Raw genomic sequence first — 24,466 nt, forward strand, 5'->3', positions numbered from 1 at the left:
AGGCAGTGTTTTCGGGCTGGTGAGTTACCACAGAACTATGCTGTGTACACAGTGCCATTACCACCTGTGGCTATTCAACTTAATTAAAATGAAATACAATTAAAAACTCAAATCTTCAGTTGCTAGTGGCCAGTGGCGATCCTATTGGACAGCGAAGACAGAACATTTCCATTATCACAGGAAGTTCTATGGGAAGTGCTGTCATAGAATTCTGGAGAATTCTTAACTGCCCCTCTTCCTCTGTCTCTCCCACTCTTGCTCTTGATCTCTCTCCCCCTCCCCCCAGGCCCAGAACAAGCACAGGGAGGGTTGTCTTAATATTAGTGACTTAAAATGATGCTTTTGAACAAGAAGATGCTGGCTACTTTTGGTGATTAGCACCATCCCCACTTTTTTTCTCTTACATCCCTGAGCTATTGTTTACTAATACATTCTTTTATTTCTATTTCTACTAACGCTGAAAGTTACTTGGGTGGAAAGCGTAATTGCTTTCTATTTTAGGTCCTTCAACCCTTTGCTAGTGTTTCTGTCTGAGAGTTCCCAAAACCGGGGTTCTAGGAGAGTTTGGCATGTCTGAACAGCTGACCCACAAAATAATGGAGTAGGTCCGGCGGGTGTGGGAGCAGGGCATTCTGTCAATAAAAGAGCTCCCTTCTCTGCACACATGGCCGGTTAATTGGCCATTCTGGGAAGGTATGGACGGGGAGGGGGGCTTCTGAGAATCGCTGGTAACAGTTAAGTGGCCTTTTGTTGACATCCTCTGCTGAGCAACTTTGTTGGATTTAGTCTCTGCCTCTCCTCTACCTCCTGTGGATTTTCTGTTAGATTCATCATTTACCATTCAGACATCATCTTTCAGTCTCTGCTTCCAATATGACTGCTCTGTGTGCTGGCCTCTGCTCCCTTCCTACTATTGCCAGACCATAAAGGGGGCTGTGCGGGGCTTTAGCAGGACCGAGAAATTGACTCTGCTGTCTGTCGAGAACTATAATAATGACTGCAGGGACCTTCCTGTCCAGCAGAAAACTCCCTACGTACTCCAGCATAATGGGGACCACCCGAAGATAGAGAAAAGGGACTCTTCACTGAATTCCTTCTCATACAGTGTATTTCCTTTGTTCCCCTCCCTGTTCTCTTCTCTTCCCCTTCTCTGTTGCAATTGGAGTACTGACCTAAGATGCAGTTGTGACAACGAGTTAATGGCTTTGAAATAATAATCCATTTGAAAGTCTTTGCCAAGCCAGTTCACCCACATTGTCTCTTCTACTACCCCGCCCCCCAAAACCTATGAGGTAGGGAAGGGAGGTGTTATTTATTTATTTAATTTATTTTTGTTACAGATGTTTCTCCTTTCCCCCCACTGACACCCTCCGCCCTGCTCTTGTCTCCCCCCCACCCCCACCTTCACAGTATTGTTGTCTGTGTCCATTGGTTACGCATATATGTATATAAGTTCTTTGGTTTATCTCTCCCCGCCCTCCCACCCCCTCTCCCTCTGAGGTTTGTCAGTCTGTTTCCTACTTCCATGTCTCTGGGTCTATTTTGTTTATTAGCTTATTTTGTTCATCATATTCCACAAATAACTGAGATCATGTGATATTTGTCTTTTTCTGATTGGCTTATTTCACTCAGCATAATACTCTCCAGGTCCCTCCATGTTGTCTCAAAGGGTAAGAGATCTTTCTTTCTTACAGCTGCATAGTACTCCATTGTGTAAATGTACCACTGCTTTTTTATCCACTCGTCTATTGATGGACACTTGGGCTGTTTCCAGACCTTAGCGATTGTAAATATTTCTGCTATAATCATAGGGGTGCATTTATTTTTTCTTACTGTTGTTTCAGGCTTCTTAGGATATATTCCTAGAAGTGAGATAACTGGATTAAATGGCAGTTCAATGTTAAATTTTTTGAGGAAACACCACATTGATTTCCACAGTGGCTGCACCAGTCTGCATTCCCACCAGCAGTGTGCTAGAGTCCCCTTTTCTCCACACCCTCGCCAGCACTTGTTGTTTGATGATTTGTTGATGGCGGCCATTCTGACAGGTGTGAGGTGAGACCTCAGAGTCATTTTAATTTGCATCTCTCTGATGATTAGTGATGTTGAGCATTTTTTTTCATATGTCTCTTGCCCATTTGTATGTCCTGTTTGGAGAGATGTCTATTCAGGTCCTCTGCCCATTTTTAAATTGAATTCTTTGTCTTCCTTTTGTTGAGTTGTGTGAGTACTCTTTATATTTTGAAAATTAACCCCTTATCTGATGTATAAGGGACGTGTTATTAACCCCATTTGACTGATGAGTAAACTGAGGTTTAGAGAGATTAGGTCAATTGCTCCAGCTCTTTTAGACAGAAAGCGAGCACCCAGTTCTGTCTCTAAACCCAAATTTTTTTCAGTGGCGTCCACAGCCTATGTGTAAGGAGGATATGGCCCAGGGAAAGTGTGAGTGGATGGGGAGGGAGAAGAAGAGCAAAAAGGAAACAATTAAATGGGGAGGGAGGAAATGAGTGATTTTCTTGGGTTTCTGGCTATGCTCATCTTTCTTCCAAGATGGCGTCTTTGATGCTCACAAGAGGCTGACCCAGTAAACATCCAGGGGAGAAAGAAGGCTAAGGGCCTGTCTTCCTCTTTTTCTCTTTCCTCGCCTCTGTCCAGGAGAGGATTTGCCTAGAAGTGGGGAGGGGCCACCCTAGCTCTCCCAAGGCCAGTGTGTGGGGGTCACACACTGGGTCTCCCCAGAGAGAGCCTAACACCCACTGTCAGGCCGGGCCTGCCGGCCTTTAGGTGCTGTGCCGTGCTGAGACCTGGGTCATGCCCGTGCGCGCAGAAAGCCCCTGAAGCTCGCCTGGAGGAAGGAGCATGCAGGGCACCCTCCGAGGAGGCTCGGGCCCTGGGCTCTGTGCTGTGGGCCGATGGACGCTCCTGGTCTGCAGCTTTTTCCTGGCATCAGCTTTGGGCCAAATGAATTTCACAGGGTGAGTGACTGCTCCATAGCAGAAGGGAAGATGCCAGGAGCTCAGGGACTGGGTGTCCCAGCGGGGAGGTGGCCATCCTGCTGGGAGCTGGTCAGGGCACAGAGTCAGGACTTCGATCCTCATCCTAAACCCCCTTCCAGTTCTGTAATCTCTCACTCTTGTGCTCAAGGATGGGACACATGGCTGTATTACTGTCCCTCCCCAAACCCAGAATTCTTACTCTGGGGTTCTTTTTTTTCTTTTATCCTCGCCCGAGGACATTTTTCCATCCTTTGTACAGACAGAGTGGGAGGGAGAGAGAGGAAGAGAGAGAGAGGGAAACATCGATGTGAAAGGGACACATCGAGTGGCTGCCACCCGCACGACCAACCAGGGCCGGGGACAAACTGCAACCAAGGTACATGCCCCTAGCGGGAACCAAACCCGAGTCTCTCCGGACTGCAGGCGGACGCTCTAACCGCTGAGCCAAACCGGCCAGGGCTACTCTGGAGTTCTTGGATAAGCTTTTAGGGCTCTAAGAATCCCCTGAAATCATACATAAATATTTTGTGTATGTATTTTTTTTTTCTGGAGGAAGGGTTCATAGCTTTCTTCAGATTCTTAAAGAAGTTAGTAACCCCCAAAAGACTATGCACCCTGCCACAGATGGATGTAGCATTATACTCCTTTAAATAACAATGAGCACCAGTGTTATATCCCAGGTCAGCAAGGACATGAGTTCTCAGCCTCCCAGAGATCCCGCCGTAGAGAGGACACAAGCTTAGAGAGCAGGGTCATCATTCATGGTCTCAGAACCAGTCAGGGATGGAGCCAACATCATCCCAGGCATCAGACCCCGGGGGCCACGCCGCAGGCTGCTCACTTCCGCTGCCTCCCTGTCCCTCCAGAGCGACAGGAAGGAGCTCAGCTGCTCCAGGAGGCAGAGTGAGGCTGATCTCCCCTTCCATGTCCTCAAGCTCTTGGGAGAAAGCAGGTTGGGGCACGAGGTTTGAGAAGACCATGACCTTGGGACCGTTGTATGAAGAGCACTTGGGGCCGTTGTTTGCCCCTGTAACCCCAGTATTTATTCCTTTCTCCCCTTCATTCTTCCTGTTCTTTTTTTTTTCAATCCTCCCCCAAGGATATTTTTTTTCATTTATCTTCAGATAGAGTGGGAGGGAGAGAGAAAGAGAGAGAAACATCAGTGTGAGAGAGACAAATCGATTGGTTGCCTCCTGCACGACCCCGACCAGGTCCGGGGACTGAACTGCAACCGAGGTACGTGCCCTTGACCGGAATTGAACGCATGGCCAACACGCTAACCACTTAGCAACCGGCCAGGGCTTTTAATCTTGTTCTTATACCTTCCTCCACCCCCCACATCCCTCCCCATCTTTCTTCTCTGTCTTGTCCTTGGGTTCATTAGTAGCATTGGCAGGCTTTATTTAGTCTACCGGGTAGTCTGTTCTTGCGGCTGGAGAGATTGCTGGCCCCAGGATGAAGGACTTGTGTCTTCCCAGAGCTACAAGTCCTCCTGCTCCTCCCGCCTCCATGTGCCCGGGTGCCTGCCTCCCAGCCTTCCTACCAGCTCCCCTCAGCCTGGTCTCGGATCTCCACGCCACCTCCTCCAAGCAGCACGGCTGCGAGGAGTCCGTCTCAGCAGCGCCCTCTGCCCCTTCTGTGTCTTTCCAGAGACCAGGTTCTTCGAGTCCTGGCTAAGAATGACAAGCAACTTTCACTTCTCAGGGACCTGGAGGGCCTGAAGCCCCTGAAGGTGAGGACTCCTCAGGGTTTGGGGACGTGTTCTTCTCTCCTTCACAGTGGCTTGCACCTTTGGCTCCCATCCTGCGCCCTGCACCCAGACCTGCTCTCTGATGGCTCTGCCAGAGATCAGAGAACTGTGGGAAAATCGGCTGTGGCTCCTCTCCAGGAAAGGTTGGGAACACTTGCCCAGAAGTTTGGGCGGCTCTTGTTGGCTTTCCCCTTTGTCCTGGATGGGGGTCTGCTGAGGAGACCCTGTCGGGGGCTGCTCCGAAAACAGCTGAAATGTCCTGAAGCCACACGGGGTCGGGGGGATGGGACACATGTCTCTGGGTGGGATGCCATGCAACACACAGACTGGACACATCTGTTTGCCAAGTGAAAGAATTGGAAGGGCTTAGCTTGGCAAGCCTGTGTTTTATTTGGGCTCGTCCCTGTCAGCCTGAGCATTTGTTTCCAAGAACATTTGTCCTCTGCAAGTATTCCACAATGGAAAACATTTCCTCCAACCATTATAATAGAAGGATTTTGTTTGAGGACTGTTGAAACAACCAGATATTTCTGGATGTGACCCAGAGTCCTCGTTCGTATTTGTATGAGCGCCCCTATCAACCAGGACTCATAACACCTTAGAGCAATTCTCTCCACTTTGTAAGTTGAAAAATGGATGTAGTAGCTGTATGCCCTGGGAATCCAGGTTAGGCCTCTCCTACTTCTTTAGGTTTGGGGACAGTGATATCTCTGTCCTCTAACCAGGGTTCTTGTCCACGTTAATGTCCCACATGAGGAGCTGTCTCATTTGGCAACGGCTATGGGCTCTTTGGATCTGACAACGTTGCAGTGTGAGCCTGGGTGATAAGGGTGCTTGAAATTAGGGAAGGAGACCCGGTGACTTGGGGATTTTTCATTTTTGCCCATCCTTCTGCTTGGCCTCAGGGTTTTCATTCTGGAACTGGGGCCCTTTGGTGTCTGTAAGAGATCACCTGGTTTTCCGGGGTGCCGTGGAGGTTGTGTGCAAGGACATGCAGCAAAGGCACCGTTTTCTTTCCTTTGTGAATAAGGTGGACTTCTGGCGTGGCCCAGCCAGGCCCAGCCTCCCTGTGGACATGAGAGTTCCTTACTCTGAACTGAAAGACGTCAAAGAGTATCTGGAGTCTCACGGCCTCGCTTACAGCATCATGATAAAGGACATCCAGGTGAGGTCCCGCCGCGCCGCCTTTCTGGTCGGCTCGACGCAGAGAAACAAGACCCAGAGCTAAACGTGGAGAAGTGAGACAGGAGGAAGTAGCTCGTTTTTCTTTTTTTAAATATGTTTTTATTGATATTTGAGAGACAGAGAGAGAGAGAATGATAGAAACATCGATGTGAGAGAGAAACATTGATCGGCTGCCTCCCGCACATCCCCTATTTAGGATTAAGCCAGCGACCAGGCATGCGCCCTGACTGGGAATTGAACCGGGACCTCTCAGTCCATGAGATGATGCTCAACCCACTGAGCCGCACTGGCCGGGCAGCTGGAGCTTTTTTAAGGCACCATTGGAGGCAGTCTGAAGGGCTCCCTTTGCCTTCTGACTGCTCCTCCTGTCCCTGACGTGTCTCAGCCATCCATACCAGGGAGTTCCTACATTCCAGAGACGCCCAGTGTGAGCCCTGCTGTGGCTTCCCTGCCCCGCCTCCACCGCAGGCTCTCCGGACCAGGCACCTCTCCCAGGCTGGCTTCTCCCAGAGGAAGGGCTTTGGGAGAAGTAGCTGCAGACCTGCCCTTGGGTAGGGCGAAGGGAGACTTCCTCTTGGGTACCCCTTCCCCCCCTGCCACCTGGTTGCTGCCCCCTACAGCATCTTTCCTGAACACTCTGGAATTCTATTTCCATTGTTTTGTTTCCAAGGATATTCCCAGCAGCCTCCTTCCCCTGGTGTTTTGGGCATCCCTGTGTAGCATACCTGTAGCCTCGGATCCACAGAGGTCCATTCCCAACCATGCTGCGCTGCAGCTAATCTCTGGGGCTGGGAGTGTGGGAACACAGGGTCTCCTGCAGCGCACACACTTGACACCACATGCCAGGGGATAAACGCATTAGGCGGCATTCCTTTCCCAGGCGAGCACAGGGCTGGGGCACTCCGGCCCATTCAAAGACTTTTATCCTCATCGGGCACATCTGTTTCCCGCTCCACATGTGGGGGGTGGGCTATTTCTCTAATTAAATCCCCACAAACAAAAATGGGGAAACTCCCACAGACAAGAGAGGCCACCACATCAAAAGAAATAGTGCTTGGTTCTCATTGTTGCTCATGCCTGCATTTTGAAGTTTGCATTTCCCTGCTCCTTCCTGGTCCTGGAAACCCCGCAGCATTTGGCAAGCAGATACGCGGAGGTCGCTACAAAGTTTCTGTTGATTTCTGCACATCGGGAATAGCTCCAGAGGCACCTCCGAGCCTTCCCTGACTTCTTTGAAGCGAGTCATCCTCCCCCATGGTCCCCAGCTCTGGAATCCCTGGAAGTGGGGGTTTGGGGGGGGTGCTTTTTTCTCATTTTCAGTAAAATGCCCTGAACTCTCAGCCTTAGCCCAGCAAGGCAGGATTTTCGCCAACTCGCTCTGTCTGCAACGCATCAAGCTCCGATGGTCAGATTTGAGATCAGATTTTGGCTGAGAGGGAGCTGGGGGTGGGGCGGGCTGCCGTGTTGAGTTGATTTGTGGTGATGATGGGGAAAGGTGTCCAGGAGGAGGAAAGCTCAGAGGCGCTAACAGGAGGGGAAGGGCTTTGCACTACTCAGGTTTTTGGCCTCCAGTCTGATGTTTTAGCTATTAACGCACAGGCATGGTTTCTCCCTGTCTTCTGGATCATCTCAGCCCCGGTTTTTGGCACGGTGTTTCCCGCACGGTGGGCCCTCAACAGCCGCCTGCGGAATCACTGGATGGGCAGGTTCAGGAGGAGCATGCCCAGAGGAATGCCTCTTCCCCGAGCCCCTCAAGGTCCAGGATCGCGCCCCGTGTCCATCTTTATACCCCAGCACCTACTGCAGGGCCTGCCACTTAGCTGGGGCTTAATACATGTTAGCTGAGTTAGTGGGTGTGAGAAGGAAAGGAGACAGGATGCGTTAGCTGTGGGCTGAGATGGGCGTGACAAGCCTTGGTGCTCGCCTTCCCTTTGGCCAGAGGCACTGCAGAGTTTTGAGGAGGGATGTGTCCCCCCCTCCCCCTATGATCAGAGGGATGCTTGAGATAGAAGAGGTGGGTTCATTCATTCTATGCACAGAGACTGAGATGCCTACTGTGTTCTGGGTACCGGGCAAGGTGCTGGAAATACAAAGATGAGAACTGGGTCTGTATCCAGGGGAGCCGAGTGTCGTGGGGGCGGGGAGCCGAGGGGTGAATCAGCGACTACAATGGAGTGGATGAGAGCACGGAGGGAGTGGAGCAGGTTGCTATGGGAGCGAGTACAAGAGGCCCCGCAAGTCGCTCTGAAAAGGCGGTAATTACGGTGTGGCTGAAGAGCAGAGGGGGACAGGAGGGGAAGGGGCCCCAGATTGGCGATGAGGCCCATCCAGATCACAAAGGGCATCCTCTGCGGGGTGAAGAGGTCAAGTTTTTATCCTGAAAACCGTAGGGGAGCCAGTGGAGGTCTCTGACAGGATCAGATTTGCATTTAAGAAAAATCCCTCTGACAGTGACAATGTTGAGTCGGGGACAGGAGCAGGGAGAGGCTGACAGGAGGGAGGGTGGTGAGGAAATTGCAGTGGGCAAGGCAAGAAATTATCTGATTTCGAGTGAGCTCTATTTGCATTTAATTTTTCTTCACCTCCTCGTTCTTTTCAGCGCTTTGGTGGTGGTGGTTTTTATTTTCTGCAGGATGAGTCACCGTGCAAAAGCTTCACTTGAGCAATCAGCTCTGTGGATTTTAATGGCTTTTTTTTTCTGATTACAAAATTAATAAATATTCATGTTAGGTAATTTGGAAAATAGAGGGAAAGCACAAAGGAGAAAACAAAAATCACCCATGCTCTGAGGATCTAGAGCAAAATACAATTTAGTGTAAATATTGCTTCACCCCCTCTCTACTGAATTGCTCCCATTAACATACAGATATAGAGTTATTTCTCTCATCTTCAAAAAAATCCTCCCTTGATCCCCCCCCCCCACTATCACCCCATTTCTCCACCTCCTGTAGAGCGAAACTGGACATCTGTTCTTGCCTGGGTGAACCCATCGTACAGGCTGGTCCTTTGCATGTTCCGTTTCCCAGCTCTCCTCTGTCCCTTCATCCAAGATCATGGCATTGAATACTTTCGACCTCCTGAATACTCTCATATTTACAGCGCTAGCCAACCTCATATATCCGACCTGAACTCCTACTGACCTGAACCTTACTGCCTACTCAGCATTTTCCACCTGGCTGTCTAATGGGCGTCTCAAACCTCATGGGTCCAAACCGAGCTTCCCAGGGCCCCCAAAAGCTTCTCCACAGCCTTCCTCGCCTCAAGAAATGGCAACACTTGGAATCATCCTTGACTCCTTTGTCACATCCCATAGCCAATCCATCAGCAAATTCCATCAGCTCTCCCGTTGAAATATCTCTTACCACACGCCACCACCTGGGCCAACACGCCATCAGCCTTCACCTGGATTGTTCCAGAGGTTTTCTAACTACCCTCCTTGATTCCACCCTTGCCTCCTCTTTGCCTAGTCTTCAAACAGCAACCAGAGGGGTCCTTTGGTTGCACGTCTGATTGTATCATTCCTCTGTTTAAAACGCTCAATGTCATTCCCAACTCGCTCACAGTAAAAGTCAAAGTCCTTAAAATGGCTGTAAGGCTCTACGTGGTCTACGTCCCACCCCACATCACTGACTATTTCCCCCTTGCTCACTCTGCTTCAGACACTCCTCGCTGTTCCTCAAACTTGCCCCACCCTTTCCTGCCTCAGGGCCCTTGACCAGATTCATACCTCAGGGCCTTTGCACATGCTAGTCCTTATAGCTGAAATGCTGTTTCTGCAGATACTTGCATGGCTTAGTTCCTCACTGCTTTCAAAATCTTATTCACATGTCACCCTTTTACCTTATTTTAAATTGTACCTTTCTTCTCCACACTCCCCCAATTCCCTCCCTCCTTCTTCTTTATCACTTCTCTCCTTGACACTTACTACCCTGTAATACCCTATAGAATTTACTTATTTATCTTGTTTATTGTCTGTCACCCCTCTTAGACTATAAGCTCCATGAGGACGGGCAGTTTTGTTTTGTTGGCTGCCATATCTTTAGTGCCCAGTGTGTGCTCAGCAAATACTTGTTTGGAAGAGATTCAAGCGTGGAAATGCTGTCGGCTGGGGTGGGGGCGGGGTGCAGCTCTAAGGAGGAGAGGAGGACAGGTAGGGATGAGTGCAAGAGAAGACAAGGGGAGGAGGAGGCGGTCATGGGCAAGGTCCTGAGGGAGAGGCGGTCTGGCTGCACCAAGGGGACAGGGACAGAAGGACCGGCCCCTTTGCTGGTCCTAGGCAGCAACATTTGCTTACAGACTCATCCAAGTGACCATAATGAGAGCATTCCGCCGTCCCAAGTCCTACACACACCACTCCCTTCCGGAGCAATCCAGATTTCCTGGTCATGCCTTGCAATGATTGTTCCATTACAGTCCTGGAGTCACCCCAAGAGTCACTGTTGCTGTCTTGTCATTGTCACAGTCATCATCCACAGCTGGTATTTCCTACATGTTAGGCAATGTGCTAAGCATTTTACATGTATTAACCCTTCTAATTTCCACGAGAACATGTGCTGAACGATAACATTTTCCTGATAACATTTTATGAAGACACAGAGAAATTAGCAATTTGCCCAAGTTAGTGACAGCATCAGGATTTCGTCTGAGACAGTCTGGCTCCAGGACTGGCACCCTTTGCTTTGCTCTTGTGCCCTCTGCCTTCTCAGAGGTTGTCCGTGTGTGTGTGTCTGTCTGTCTGTGTGTGTGTGTGTCCGTGTGTGCGCGCGGTGGTTTAAGTTTGCCTTTCAGGTAGTGATGCCACATTGCAGCCTTGATCTGCTGCAGGGGTCCATTCTAACACCCCCAATCTGTGGCCCCGCCCCCTCCGTGTAGGCATGGATCCTGGTTGCCACCAGCCACGCAGCTGCTATTGCACACGTTAGGCCTGGAAGAGAAGCCAGGGCCTTGAGGAGAGTGACTGCTGTTGTCACGGGGGTCAGAGCTCGCCCCCTGCCCCCACCCACTGTCTCCATCTGTCCATCTCATGTCTGTGGTTGGAGTTTCTCTGCCCGTGCGTTCCCTCGGGTGTTAACTTCTCTTTTGGGGCCCCCAGTCTCCTCCCCTCCCTCTTCCTGGAGGTGCTGTTCTTTGCTCCACGTCCTCATCCTTCCTCACTCCTGTCATAAATTAATTTACACCTCGGTATTACTTTCCCTGTCAGGTTATGACTTCCAGGGAGGCAAATGGCTGGCTGCTGAGGGTTTTCCTTCCTTCCCTTCTCGGAGAAGCCTGACAGGGCTGTAATTAGGCATTCCTGAGCCCGGCAGGCCGGTCCTGCTCCGTCCTCCCCTGCCGGCCGCGAGGGAGGAACATCTGGGTCTCTTTGGGGCCAGGCAGATGGATGTTCCTGGAACTGGGGCCCAGCTGTGAGGGCTGAGCATTCCCGATTTGTAAGCGGGTGTCACATGCACTCCCAGGGCTGCGAGGGTGTTTGGAAAGATATTCGCAGTTTGGCTCCCCGTTTGCCTCCAGGCTGTCGTGCGGAACAAAGGACGCCTTTTGGGAGCCGTCTTCCTGTGGGTGTCCCTGGCCGCGTGGGAAGAGCTGGACCCTGTGGCCCTTTCCTGCCAACTTCTCACTGTCCTGCACCGTCACCCACAGCCTGGGCCTCCACCAGTCCCCAGGACGTTCCTTAGTGCCACATGGACCCTTCACCTTTATTCTGCGGGGGCCGCACAGCCGGACGGGCCGACTGCGGTGCAGGGCACCGGCCTGCGCCCTCCCCTGCAGCTGCTCATCACGCTGGCAGTGCCCGGCTCAGTGGCGGGCACACATGGGTCATGGGGGCCGCCGAGATTTCCGCTGGTTTCCTGGGAAGCAGACAAATTCCTTTAGTTAGAGCTTCCCAGGGTGGTGCTCGTGCCAGTGAGGATCAGGGCTGCTCCAGCCATCTCTGACTCAGCCGGCGGCCCAGCTGGCCCCCCTCAGCCCAGTCAGTGCCGCTGCAAAACTGCAAGCACGGTGGCCTCGCGTGTAGTCGGTGCGCAAAAAGAAAAGAAAACGAGCCCCACACGTAAAACCCGAGAACGCGAGCGAGATTGTGAGTGAGCTGGTGGGGCCGTGGGGAGGGCTCCCTTCCGGCCGAGACGGCTGTGCTTTCGCGGGGGGGACTTTCTGTTTGGGTTGCAGTATTATTTATTCATTTAGAAAGTTTTACTTATTGGAGTAGTTTAAGGACGTTGCCAAAATGTAAAAGCAGAGAAAAGGAAAAAAAAATGTGTCAAATTATAATTCTTCTATCCTAATGTTAGCAGTTTGGTTTATTTTTTGGCATTTTAGTGTCTTGTCCTTGGCTCAGGGTGCTGCTCTTTCATTATTCTAAAACACTTTTTTTCTTTTTTTTTTTTATCCTCACCCGAGGACATTTTTCCATTTTTTGTTCAGGTAGAGTGGGAGGGAGAGAGAGGAACGGAGAGAGAGAGAGAAACATCGATGTGAAAGGGACACATCGAGTGGCTGCCACCCACACAACCGACCAGGGCCAGGGACAAACTGCAACCGAGGTACATGCCCTTAGCGGGAACCGAACCCGGGTCTCTCCGGACCGAGGGCAGACGCTCTAACCGCTGAGCCAAACCGGCCAGGACAAAACACTTTTTTTCTTTATCGATCTTTTTTATAGGGAGAGGAAGGGAGAGGAAGAGAGAAATGGAAACATTGATGAGAGAGAACGTAGATTGGCTGCCTTCTGCATGCCCCCCAATGGGGGTTTGGCCCACAACCTGAACATGTGCCCTGATTGGGAATCGAACCGGTGACCTCTTGGTGCATTGGTTAATGCTCAACCACTGAGCCATATCGGCCAGGCTTAAAACACTTTTTAATTGCAAGAATAATAGCTTGGACTTTCACCTGTTGTCAGCATTTTACATATTTGCTGGCTCTCACTATCTGTATACATACATGCATAGACACACCATATATCTATATACATACCTACATATGCATATCTATATGTGTATATCTGTATTTATATCATCATTTACATCTATAGATACCTATATCTAGATATAATTCTTTTTAGGGTTTTTTTGTTGTTGTTAGTCCTCACTGGAGGACATTTTTTTCATTGATTTTTAGAGAGAGTGGAAGGGAGGGAGGAAGGGGGGAGAGAGAGAGAGAGAAACATCGATGTGAGAGAGACACATTGATTGGTTGTCTCCTGCACGTGCCCCAACCGGGGCTGGGAATCAAACATGCGACCCTTTGGTGCGTGGGCCCATGCTCTAACCACTGAGGACACCAGCCAGGGCTCTTGTTAGCTTTGCTGGATAGGTGGCCGTAAGGAATCCAAGGTTAAGAACTAGGATATATGGTTTCTTATCTCAACTCTGCCCCTGGTTAATTTTGCCATTAAGTCCCTTCACCTCTTTATTTTTTTATTTTTATTTTATTATTTTTTTTTTAATCCTCACCCGAGGACATTTTTTCCATTTTTTGTACAGACAGAGTGGGAGGGAGAGAGAGGAAGAGAGAGAGAGGGAAACATCGATGTGAAAGGGACACATCGAGTGGCCGCCACCCGCACGACCAACCAGGGCCGGGGACAAACTGCAACCGAGGTACGTGCCCTTAGCGGGAACCGAACCCGGGTCTCTCCAGGCCGCAGGCGGACGCTCTAACCGCTGAGCCAAACTGGCCAGGGCCCCTTCACCTCTTTAATTGGTTTTCTCTCTAAAACATGAATAGTCAATTCCTGCCCTGTCATCTGGTCATCTGACCAGATCAAATGATGTAATGAGGTTAAAGATGACTGGTAAACCGAAAGGCTCTGGCTGAAGCAAGGCATCATCAAGACTTAACTGTGAGCTGCAAAGCAGGGCAACTTTGGGTTGAGGGCCTGTTTTCCCAGCGCCCTCTGTGGCACGTCCCCTGCTGCAGTCCGTGCTGAGCCCCAGGCTGCCTTGGTCCCCGGATGCCAGTGTGAGGGTATGTAAGCTTGGGTGAAGGGCTCCTGCACACCCCACTGAGTCCCAAGATGGGGAAAATGTCCCAGGATGACGTGGGATGTGAGCCCTGCCTGGGCACGACATTGCCCTCTCTATGGGCAGTGGGACATACCACATGAGGACTGAGTGCCTACTCCAAATTGACACCCGAGGGCATTGCTTTTGGCTTACCTACGCGGTGCTTAAGGGGCAGTTAAGATGGTGAGTGCAAGTCTGTTGGCACTTTAATGATGATGATTTGGACTGGCTTTCCAAATGGCTTGGACACCAATTGTTAGGCCACTTCCTGGGGGCACAGTGGATGCTGTGGGTCAGGGAGCCCGCTGCTTCCCCAGGGGTCAGTGTTCATGGCTCAACAAGGGCCTTAACAGAGTGTTCACAGAGGGCAAAAGCAACGTTGGCAGTAGACCATGAGCATCTTTTCCAAAACACTTTCATATCCTTGATTACATTTTATCCTATGAGATGGGCAAGGCAGGAGTTGCTGTCCCAATGATCACACAGGAAATGAAGGCCAAGGTTAGACCGTAAGTGAGTGGCAATGGTGGACTTGGAGCATGGCTCTCCCAGCTCCTTGCCCTGTGTTCATCTGGGAAGTGGCATCATGAGCGCCAGCTTGTCAGGCAGAAGAGTCGCTCAGAAACCCGGCATCCCGTCTTACCTTGCGGCTCACGCTCAGGGTGGCTCATTCTCCCGTGTTGATGCTGTCTTGTGCACAGCCAGCTGAGGCAGGCTCAGAAGAGGCATGCCTGTCCCATCCCACCCTTCCCTTCCGATTTGTGCTCCTGTCACCTAGGTGCTGCTGGATCAGGAGAGAGAAGCCATGGCGAAGTCCCGTCGGCTGGAGCGTAGCACCAGTAGCTTCAGTTACTCCTCTTACCACACCCTGGAGGAGGTAGGTCTGCTTGGTCAGGCTCTGGCCTCTGTTTTCCCTTTGGGTCCTCAGGGTCTCCAGATTTAGGCAAAGACTAGTGAAGAACTCTGGGGTCTAGGGGAGACCATAACTGACACTTGGGGAGTGCAGAGCAGACATTGGGTGAGGTCTGCTAGGTAGACAGTCAGTTTCAGAGATCCAGAAGCCAGGATTCAGATCGAGGGAACCACTGTTCAACAGTCAGCCCATGGCAGGTACGGGACCAGAGTGATGGGTCTACTAGGTGGGACACTAAGGCAGGATCCGTCGCTGGCCAGAGTGGAGCAGGTGGAGGCGCCTTTATATCTAAGGCTCTGGCTAGGGATTCAGGGGTCTTGATCTCTCCACAACCACTCCTGGTGTTAAGTAGCCCCCACTGTGGGTACTAGAATGTAGAAAGGGCAGGAAGCCAGGCATACTGGAGAGCCATTTTGTAGAACAGAGTTGCCTATAGTTGTAGAAATTCATGATCATAGTTACAGCCAGTTGGGGCAGGCATGGCTGACTGTGGCTCGTTTATAAAGGAGACTATGCAAGGAGAGTCCAGAAAGAAACTCAAGGCACAGCTCCCAGTGCCATGTGAAGGATGTGACATTATTGGTACTGTCCCTCTATCACCATCATCTTCACTCTTCCCATTTCACAAGGCCTGTAGTAGAGGATCCATTTTCTTTCATATATTTGTTAATTCAATGATATGTATCGAATAAGAGAATGAATTAATATAACCCATTAGCATTTATTGATGTCAGAGATAAAGAACCCTGCTTTCAAGTGGCTTAGAATCTGCAAGGAGCAAGAAGACCGAAAATAACACTGCAAGGTCTATGAAATCTGTCAAACGTATTGTATGGAAGCAAGAGAAACTTCCATCCTGAGAGAGCCTTGCAGGCCGACCCTGGGCACTGAGTAGGCTCAGCACATGCTGTTCTTCCAGGCAAAGCCTTAGCTCTGCATGGTGGTGAGGAGCCTGGGAACCCTGGCCGACCACAGCTTGTTGCCTTAAGCCTGAAGGTTGTCTTCTTGTAGTTTTTGATCTGGGTTCTTTCAGATCCTCATGGGAGGTAGGAGAGCATTAAGGAGGGTGGGATGGGAGAAGGAGACTATTCAGAGAGGTCCTGGGGTTCACCCTCTCCTTGCTTAACTGCCCATCTGATAAACTTCATTCCTTTCAGATATATAGCTGGATTGACAGCTTTGTAACTGAGCATGCAAATATTGTCTCAAAAATTCAGATTGGCCAGAGCTTTGAAAATCGGTCCATTCTTGTCCTGAAGGTAAAAGCTAATAGTGTTGACCACTAGACCTACAGTGAGAGCCTCTGGCATAGGACTGAGCTCATGTGGGGTCGTGGCTGGGTGTGGGGGGGTCTTTATTTATTAATTTTTAAACCCTCACTCGAGGATTTGTTCACTGACTTTAGATAGAAGGAGAAGGGAGAGAGAGAGAGACAAAGAGAAACATCAACGTGATAGAGAAACATCAATTGGTTGCCTCCTGCATGCACCCAGACCAGTAATCGAACCCACAACTCTTTGGTGCACAGGATGACCCTCCAACCCACTGAGCCACACCAGCCAGGGCTGGGTGGGAGTTCTAGGGAAAGAGAAGATGTGTATACTCCTGTCCTGAGGTGACCTATCAACTATGGGACTGTGGTAATCAGGGGCACACCCTTGTAGGCATGAACAGGTGACAGTGTGGTGGCCTGGCATGTCCTGGGTCAGGAAGTAGGTGGGAGGGTTGCTACGGAGATGAACTGACAGAGTGGCAGTTGGTCACCCTGGACTTGGGGTATGAGTATGGGTGGGTCGGCATTCTTGCTGTTTCCTCAGTTACTTCATCTGCTAAATGGGAAGAGAGGTACATAGAGGCCTCATTTACAAAAGACAGAGGACATCTGGCTCAAGCAGCCCCCCAGATAAGCCTGAGTCTATGGGGAAACCTCCCAGCCCTTCACAGGGACCACTGGAAACAGAGTTTGAGCAGACATAGCAGTGGCAATGACCTTGGTCATAATGGAGTCAGGACAGAGTAGAGTGTGGAATCCACTGGAAACAATTTCGTCTGTGCCCCAAAGGGTACTCAGGAGGGTGGACCATGAGGGCATTTGATATCAAGCCCCCAGAGAAGACACTATTGCTCTCTACAGTGCCCTGGGGACTCTCCTGAAGGGCCAAGTGATCTCACCAAACTTGGGACCTGACTTTGTCCCTGTGATGGTTCACCCCAGGGGCGTCCACGTCCTTCCTTCCTTCCTTCCTTCCTTCCTTCCTTCCTTCCTTCCTTCCTTCCTTCCTTCCTTCCTTCCATTTACCAACTCCTTGCTACTCAAAGTGTGGGTCTTGCACCCGCAGCAGCAGCATCCCCAGATTGTTAGAAATGCCCAATCTCAGACCCTTCCCCAGACCTACTGAATCCGAATCTGCATTTTTGTTAGATCCCTGGGGGGGCGGGGAGGGGGGCGGATTCTTGTGCCCTTTCAAGTTTGAGAGGCACTAGAAGTGTCTAGGATACTTACAATTCTGTGCTTCTGGCTGAATCACTTTGCTGTCCACAGCACTGCTGTGTTGCCAGGGTTCAGGCACGCGTGCACTTCATGGCCTCGTGCATAGGAACCTGCACATACAGGCCCCCCTCTTGGGCACCTAGGGCCACCCCAGGCAGGGAGGATACAACCGGGGCCTCCTTCCAGGCACCCTAGGGACAGCCCTGTAGCTGTCCCGGTTCAAACTTGTATGAGTCCCGCGCTTTTCCCCAGTTCAGCACGGGAGGGTTTCAGCGCCAGGCCATCTGGATCGACACTGGAATTCACTCCCGGGAGTGGATCACCCATGCCACCGGCATCTGGACTGCCGACAAGGTCAGCACGGATGATGGGGGCTGGGGTAGGGGGCGGGGGCTGCTTGCCTATTTAAGGGCACCTCCAGATGAAATATTATACTTGGTTTCTTAAACTCAGGGTGCTCTCTACCCTCCTGCCCTTTGGAACAGCTGCCAGCTGGTCTTTTGCAGCACAGAGCTCACATCTAGCCTCTGCCTTTTAGTTGCTTAAAATCCAAGCCTTTGGTTCTGTACGAAGGATGCATCTCATAGCCTGATGTCCCCTCTGCCTGCAGCCACTGGCTGTGCAAATGTCCTGCTCCGCCTTGGAGGAGAGCCCATCCCTCTTCCTGTACCCTCTGTTTTTTCTTGCAGATTGTCAGTGAATATGGCAAGGACTGCATCCTGACCAACATACTGGACACCATGGACATCTTCCTGGAGATCGTCTCCAACCCTGACGGGTTTGCTTTTACCCACAGCATGGTAAGGACACCTGGGAAGTGGGTCGGGGCCAGGGGTCAGGTCTGGGGGGATGGAGGAAAGGTCACTTCGTCTTTGGGAGCTGGGCTTAGGTTCCCTGAGGACTGGCCCCTTGGGTTCCTTGCAGAGTCTCACTGAGGAAGGTGGGCTGTTCTGTACCGAAGCTGCGGCTCTTGTCCTCCGACCTCCCTCTTGCTGCTCAGGGAAGGCCGCTGCTGGCCGCCTGTGCTCAGGTGTCCAAGAGGGGGGCCCGTGTGTGCAGGTTCCTGTGCACGAGCCCGTGAAGTATATGTGTGCTCGAACCCTGGCTTTAACTGCAGAGTCTGGTCTGCAGCCTCAGCCCACCCCCATGCCAGCCCCATCCTGCCCGAGATAGTCCTTCCTTCTGCCCCTCCGTTTCCCCAGACCCTCCTTCCTAGGCCAGGATGTCAGGGGCTCCCACCTCTGGGAATGGGCTCAGTAACCAGGTCATCCATCCTGGGCTTTCTCAGAACCGCCTGTGGCGGAAGAACAAGTCCAGCCGACCCGGAGTCGCCTGCATTGGTGTGGATCTTAACAGGAACTGGAAGTCGGGCTTTGGAGGTATGGCAGTCTGGGGGCAGGGCCGGAGGACCCAGTCCTTGACACATCTCCCACACAGTCCGACTGTTGACTTAACCTAGGAGGCGACGTGGCTAGCCCATGCCAGTGAGTCACGGCCAGGGACAGCGAGCACGTGCCTAGGATTAGCCTTGGGAGACGGGGACAGGTGGCACATGTGTGTGAAGGGTGTACATGTGCTAAGCCTTCATGAGAAACATGGAAACAGTGTGTTGCATGGGGACTAACTGCAATGGGCAAATCCGAAATACGCCAGAGAAGGGCTCGAGGAGGTGCAGGGGATCTTGCTGGTTGTTTAAAACCCAGAGTCTCTGCCGCCCCCGAAATGCCTCTGGCCGGTCCCTGAAGGGGGCAGGCCACACGAACATGCCTCCAAACTCATTTCCTGAGAGCTGTGACCTAAATTTGCCCTCTGGGGAGGCCTGAACAATACTCAAATATAGAATAAGCCGACTCCTGATCATTAGCACCGCTTGAGCCTGGTTTTAAATTTTTGACCCAATTACTTTGTAACCCTGGGCTGATGGGCGGGGCTTATCTGCAGGGCTGTATGATTTCAGGGAGGCGTGGGCAGCTTCCTCCCCACTTCCTTGGTTCTTCCTGACACCTGCTTTACCATGCCCGGGGCATGGGACTAGAGAGGGAACTGAGGCCTCCAGAAAGCCCGGAGAGTATGTGGACCTGGGAGCGCAGTACTTGAGTGGGTGGGATCCTGGGTCTAGGCAGGACGGTGTCCAGAGGAGAGAGTTGCGTGGGCACGGCCCTTTGCCCCTGATGTGGCACCTGTACTCTGCGGGGGGGGTCGGGGTTTGGCTTCACAGGAGACAGTGCCATTGCTGTTGAAAAGCAGATCAACAGATGGGTGGCTAAACCAACGTGATAGAACATCCCAGATCTGGATGCCCGCCATTGAAAATCTGCCTTCTTTGGGTCTGTTCTCATTGAAAACTAAAGACAGCTTTGAAGTATCCAGAGAGAAGCTCTCGGTCCACAGTGTGGGGGTTTCCTGTGATTCTGAGGCGTGTGTGTAACTGCCGGTGTCAGAGAACACAGCTGTGTACAATTAGGCATTTCCACCTCCAAATGGCCAGACACCTGTCCCAAGTGGTCATCCACACGGCCCCTCAGAACTGGCCGAAGCGAGTGCCCACTGACCCAGATGGACTGGCTAGTAGGAAGACAAATTACTTCTTAAAGAAAATAACGTTTGTTGTTTCACACAGGAAAAAAAAATCAATATACACACAAAGTAAACACACACACACACACACACACACACACAAAGCCCAGAGGGGAAAAAAGCTCCCATAATCCCACTACCCAAAGATTACTGCTTTTAATAATTTACCATGTCCTTCCAGAGGCTTCCCCTTGCTACAAATTACATTTTTAGAGAAGGAAAAATAAATAGCTAATGAATCCATTAGCAGGTACTTGTGAAACAGGCGGGCTCAGAGGGCTTTGTGAGCGGCAGAGAGAGGAGGCAGCTAATTCCCATTTGGTCAGGGGAAGATTAGTTTATTCTGCTTAGCTCAAACCAGAACTAATGGCCTGAAGTGTTCCTCCATATTTGGGCAAAGCCACCTGGTCGCTGGCAACGGCTTTCCGTGCGTGGGCTGCAAACGCAGACAAAGCTTTCAGCCTCCCCGCTCTGCTCATCTGTTGCTATTTGTCATTCATCAAGTGTAGCAGGTGCAGACGCTCCTGGCAGACACAACAATCAGGGACACTGTCAGCTGGGCTCACTCCAGCCCCTGGGACTGCTCCTCGCACCCTCGCTCCTGCAGGCACATCCCTTCTACGCGGGGCCCCCGCCCCAGGTGGGACCTGCAGACGGAGAGGGGGTGCGCTTCCAGGAGAGGATTGCCTCTGGTCAGGGATAATGTGTCTGGGTTGGTGACTCAGGCAGAAAGATTTTGTTTATGGTTTTATGATTGCCTTCATGTAATTACTGCATAATGAGTAATGCGTAGATCATCCCTCCCACCGCACCGCCCTCACCTGCACTCTTGAGGAGCGATTTGCTGTCGTCCCCGAGCGGCACCTGAGCTGGTCCTGGGCCAGTCCCCAGCTCTCCAGCCAGCCCCCTGCCCTGCAGGTTGAAAGGGGTGCTCCAGTGCTCTCAGCAGGCTTCCAAAATTGGGGCGATCCCTGGCCTTTGGACCAGGCTCGTGTGCAGTCATTTCAGGAAGGAGGGAGAGGAGGTTCTGGGATGGCTCTTTCCAGATGTTTTCCTAACCCACACATCTGGACCAGCCCAGCCCAGGCCTCCACTAAATGGCCCTTTGGGGGGGGTGGGTAGGAGGGAAAGAGATGGGAGCAAAGAATCTAGGAGGAGATGGAACAGATTAAATTTGTGAACAAAATACGGACCCCGCTCCTCTTTGCCCCCTCCCCCAGTTTAGGTCCCTAAGTAGAATTTTCAGACTTGTATCTGTGGTTCCCACACCAGCCTCAGGCAGTTGTGGAAATCTATTCTCTCTTTTCCTGGCCCCCAGTCCCTGTTGCTCCCAGGGCTGGGGCTGGGGCACAGCTCCAGCCGTCACCGTCACTGTCACCAGTTCCAGCTGACCCAAGTTCCCGTGGCAGTGGAGGTTTGGCAATGAACGGTCAGCTCCGAGGGGTGGCTGTTCATAGGGGAAGCTGAGGTTGGCGATCTGGAGTTCCTCTGGAGGTGACTGCTGAGACAGGCTCACCTTTTTAATGGAGCCACAGTCAGGACTTAAGCAAAGGACAAGCCCAGGGAGCTCCACTCCTCCGATGCATTCATTAGACTAGGGCATGCAGCAGTAACAATTATGCCTCCAGACCCAGCGGCTCAGCACAGTGCATGTTTGTTTTTCATGCACATGAAGACCAGAGTGGGCAGGTGACTCTCCTTGGCAGGTCTCTTCCAGCGGGGGCAGAGGGATCCAGGACACTTCTTCTATCCGGAGTTTTTTGCTTCCAATCACACAGACAGAAGAGAGTGTGGAGCAGCTGTGCCTGCTCTAACAGCCTCGAACTGGAGGTGACACGTCACTACTGCACACATGGCCTCAACCAAACCGCAAAGGAGGCTGGGAAACCTAGAGGTGTACATAGACAATGTTGTGAGCACTGAGTGTCTTTCCCGAACCTGGGGATTTGAACCCTTTGGGTGGTTTTCTTTGACTTCCAGGAAACGGTTCTAATGATAACCCATGCTCAGAGACTTACCACGGGCCCTACCCTCACTCGGAGCCGGAGGTGTCTGCCATTGTGAAGTTCATCACAGACCATAGGAACATCAAGGCTCTGATCTCCATCCACAGCTACTCTCAGATGCTCATGTACCCTTACGGCTACTCGCTGGAGCCCGTTTCAAGCAAGGAGGAGTTGGTGAGATTGGCCGCTGAGGGCTTGGGGGTGGCACTGGGCAGACGCCCAGAGGGTTCAGGCCCTCGCTCTGAAATGAGGGTCTGGACCAAGTGACCCCATGGTCGGGAGGAGTGGGGAGCTCGATCTCATGTGTGATGAAGTCCAAAGTTGGAGGTCCTGTGTTCCCTTCTTGCGAGAGCCATCTTACACATTCAACTTCCAGGACTCCTAACTCCGTTTCTCAGCAGCTGGTGAGGGTGTGCGGTGTGGGGAGCCCCAGCCTCTCACCTTCTGGGTGTCATCTTGCAGTGCAATCTCTCCAAGAGCGCAGCGCAGGCCCTGTACAAGGTCCACGGGATGCAGTACACTTACGGCAGCATCAGCACCACCCTCTGTGAGTGAGCCTTCCCCTGGCTGCTTCTGGAGGCACCATGTCCACCTGGGGTCGGCAGGTGCAGGCTCCTTGCTGACTGGCAGGCCTGGCAGGCCACAGGGCAGCGCCATAGGTCTAGAGGGGCTGGGCCAGACCTGATGTCCTCACCAGGGAGCTGTTCCGGGGCAGCTCCCGATGCCTGGCTTTCTGCGGCATTCCGGGAGGGTGAAGACTCTGCCTCGTGGCCTCACGGAGCTTTCTTTTTGGCCGGGGCAGGAGAACGGCCGGGTGGGCAGGGTGTGGCCCAGGTTAAGGCCTGGGTTGGGAGGCTTGGTGTGGCTTGGGGTGGGTATGTGTTTGGCCTCCAGGGCTCACTTTCTACTCAGGATATTTCTGTACCTTGTGGCCACACTCTGTTCTTCCATTTGGGGGAATTTCTTTGCCTTCTTGTATAGACATGGCCAGTGGGGTCACCGTCGACTGGGCCTATGACAGCGGCATCAAGTACTCCTTCAGCTTTGAGCTCCGGGACACTGGGCAGTATGGCTTCCTGTTGCCAGCCACACAGATCATCCCCACGGCCCAGGAGACGTGGATGGCAATTCGGACCATTATGATACACACCCTGAATCACCCCTACTAGTAGCACGACAGGGCAGAGCAGGGGTGGTCATCCTCTTCTCTGAGGCCTGGGGCTCCTTCTGAACCCCAAGTTATACACCCCCCCAACCCCTTAGAAAATAAAAGCAAGTTTGAACAGGTTGGTGGTCTCTTGCACTGACTGCCGCCCCTTCGGGCTCAGCACTGAGGAGGAGACAGTGGCAGCTGGCAACGCCTCTTCTCTCCCCGGGCATTCAGGAGGCCGAGGCCTCGCCTTCTGCTCCTGCCATGTCCCAGGGCCCAGAACACAAACTCGCCCCCGGGAGCTGCTAACATACACATTGTCCCCTTGGTGGTGTTTACATCTTAAGATGAGCCTGGAGCAGACAGTGTCTGACCTAAGAGTGGATCTCCAGGGTTGGCATTTCCAGCCCCTTGCGGGAGAGGTGGGCACAGAGAGGCAGCCACCTTCTCTTCCTGCTTCACTTCCCATGCTGGGTAGGGGGCAGGGGCACATTTGAGAGGCCTCCCTCAGAAGATCCCACTCACCCCATAAATGTCCATCGTGACCTTCCTCCTGGGCACCCTCCTAGGATTCCCGAGTCTTGGAAGCACAGCCAATCAGAGCCAGCACAGCAAAGCAGCGCACATTCAGGGAGAAGAAATCCTCTTTCTCGCCTCTTCGCCATAGTCATCACGGTGGTTATGCACTGAGCGGTTAGTTCAGGCCAGGCCATGTGCTAAGTCAGCACTTGGTTAAAGGAGGGAACGGGGTAATATTTGGTTGCCTTCCCCATGCACGGAGGCCGGGGATCAAACCTGCAGCCCAGGTACATGCCCTTGATGGGGAATCCAACCCTCGACTCTGGTGTACGGGCCAATGCTCTATCCACTGCGCAACACTGGCCGGGGCCAGAAAGCAAAACTTTTACTTGCAAGGGCCAGACTTCTGTTGTTGTTGCCATAAAATAAAAGGATTGTGGGTACCTGTGCGTTGGCCCTGGCAGGACGCAGAGAACAAGGTTCTACTATAAATCACAGACAAGGAAGAAAGCAGAATAAGTCCCCCTTTCCAGCCAACCTGTAAAAAGCACAGGTTGGACCGGTTAAAGAAGGCAGAGTCAATGGTGATTAAAACTCTAGATAGGCCCATTCTAATATGGCGCCTGGGCAGCAGACAGTCGGTGGTTGAGCGACGGTGCGGGCAGGTGATTAGAGGCAGCCACATGGCTGGGTACACCTTAGCGGAGCAGCTGGTGAGAGCTCTGAGCAAAGAAATGAGAAAGTTCTAGGCAGAGGCAAGAAGGCCACGCCCCGGGGGATGCCTGTGCCCAGGCCCAGAGCTGCCGTGGGGAGGCCCGAGGAGGTCAGGGTAATGAACCCTTGAAGAACCCAGATTATCTCCAGGGGACG

At 52.0% G+C, this 24,466-nt stretch overlaps 1 protein-coding gene across 2 annotated transcripts; it reads left to right on the forward strand.

Moving 5' to 3' along the window:
* Nucleotides 1-224: 224 nt before the first annotated feature.
* Nucleotides 225-23,214, forward strand: CPA5 (carboxypeptidase A5). 2 transcript variants are annotated; one of them, XM_036246956.1, is made up of 12 exons: nt 225-610; nt 2,767-2,978; nt 4,650-4,731; nt 5,780-5,914; nt 14,719-14,817; nt 16,011-16,112; nt 17,597-17,698; nt 18,034-18,144; nt 18,633-18,723; nt 21,902-22,101; nt 22,390-22,474; nt 22,909-23,214. In XM_036246956.1, exons 2-12 carry the CDS (start codon nt 2,863-2,865, stop codon nt 23,094-23,096), a joined length of 1,311 nt encoding a protein of 436 aa, XP_036102849.1. In that variant the 5' UTR covers nt 225-610; nt 2,767-2,862; the 3' UTR covers nt 23,097-23,214. The 2 variants fall into 2 exon arrangements, with proteins under 2 accessions (XP_036102849.1, XP_036102850.1); XM_036246957.1 differs by lacking the exons at nt 225-610; nt 22,390-22,474 and having other exon boundaries at nt 2,863-2,978.
* Nucleotides 23,215-24,466: the final 1,252 nt, after the last annotated feature.

The sequence above is a fragment of the Molossus molossus genome, unplaced genomic scaffold (assembly GCF_014108415.1).
Source record: "Molossus molossus isolate mMolMol1 unplaced genomic scaffold, mMolMol1.p scaffold_m16_p_7, whole genome shotgun sequence".
Lineage (NCBI taxonomy): Eukaryota > Metazoa > Chordata > Mammalia > Chiroptera > Molossidae > Molossus > Molossus molossus.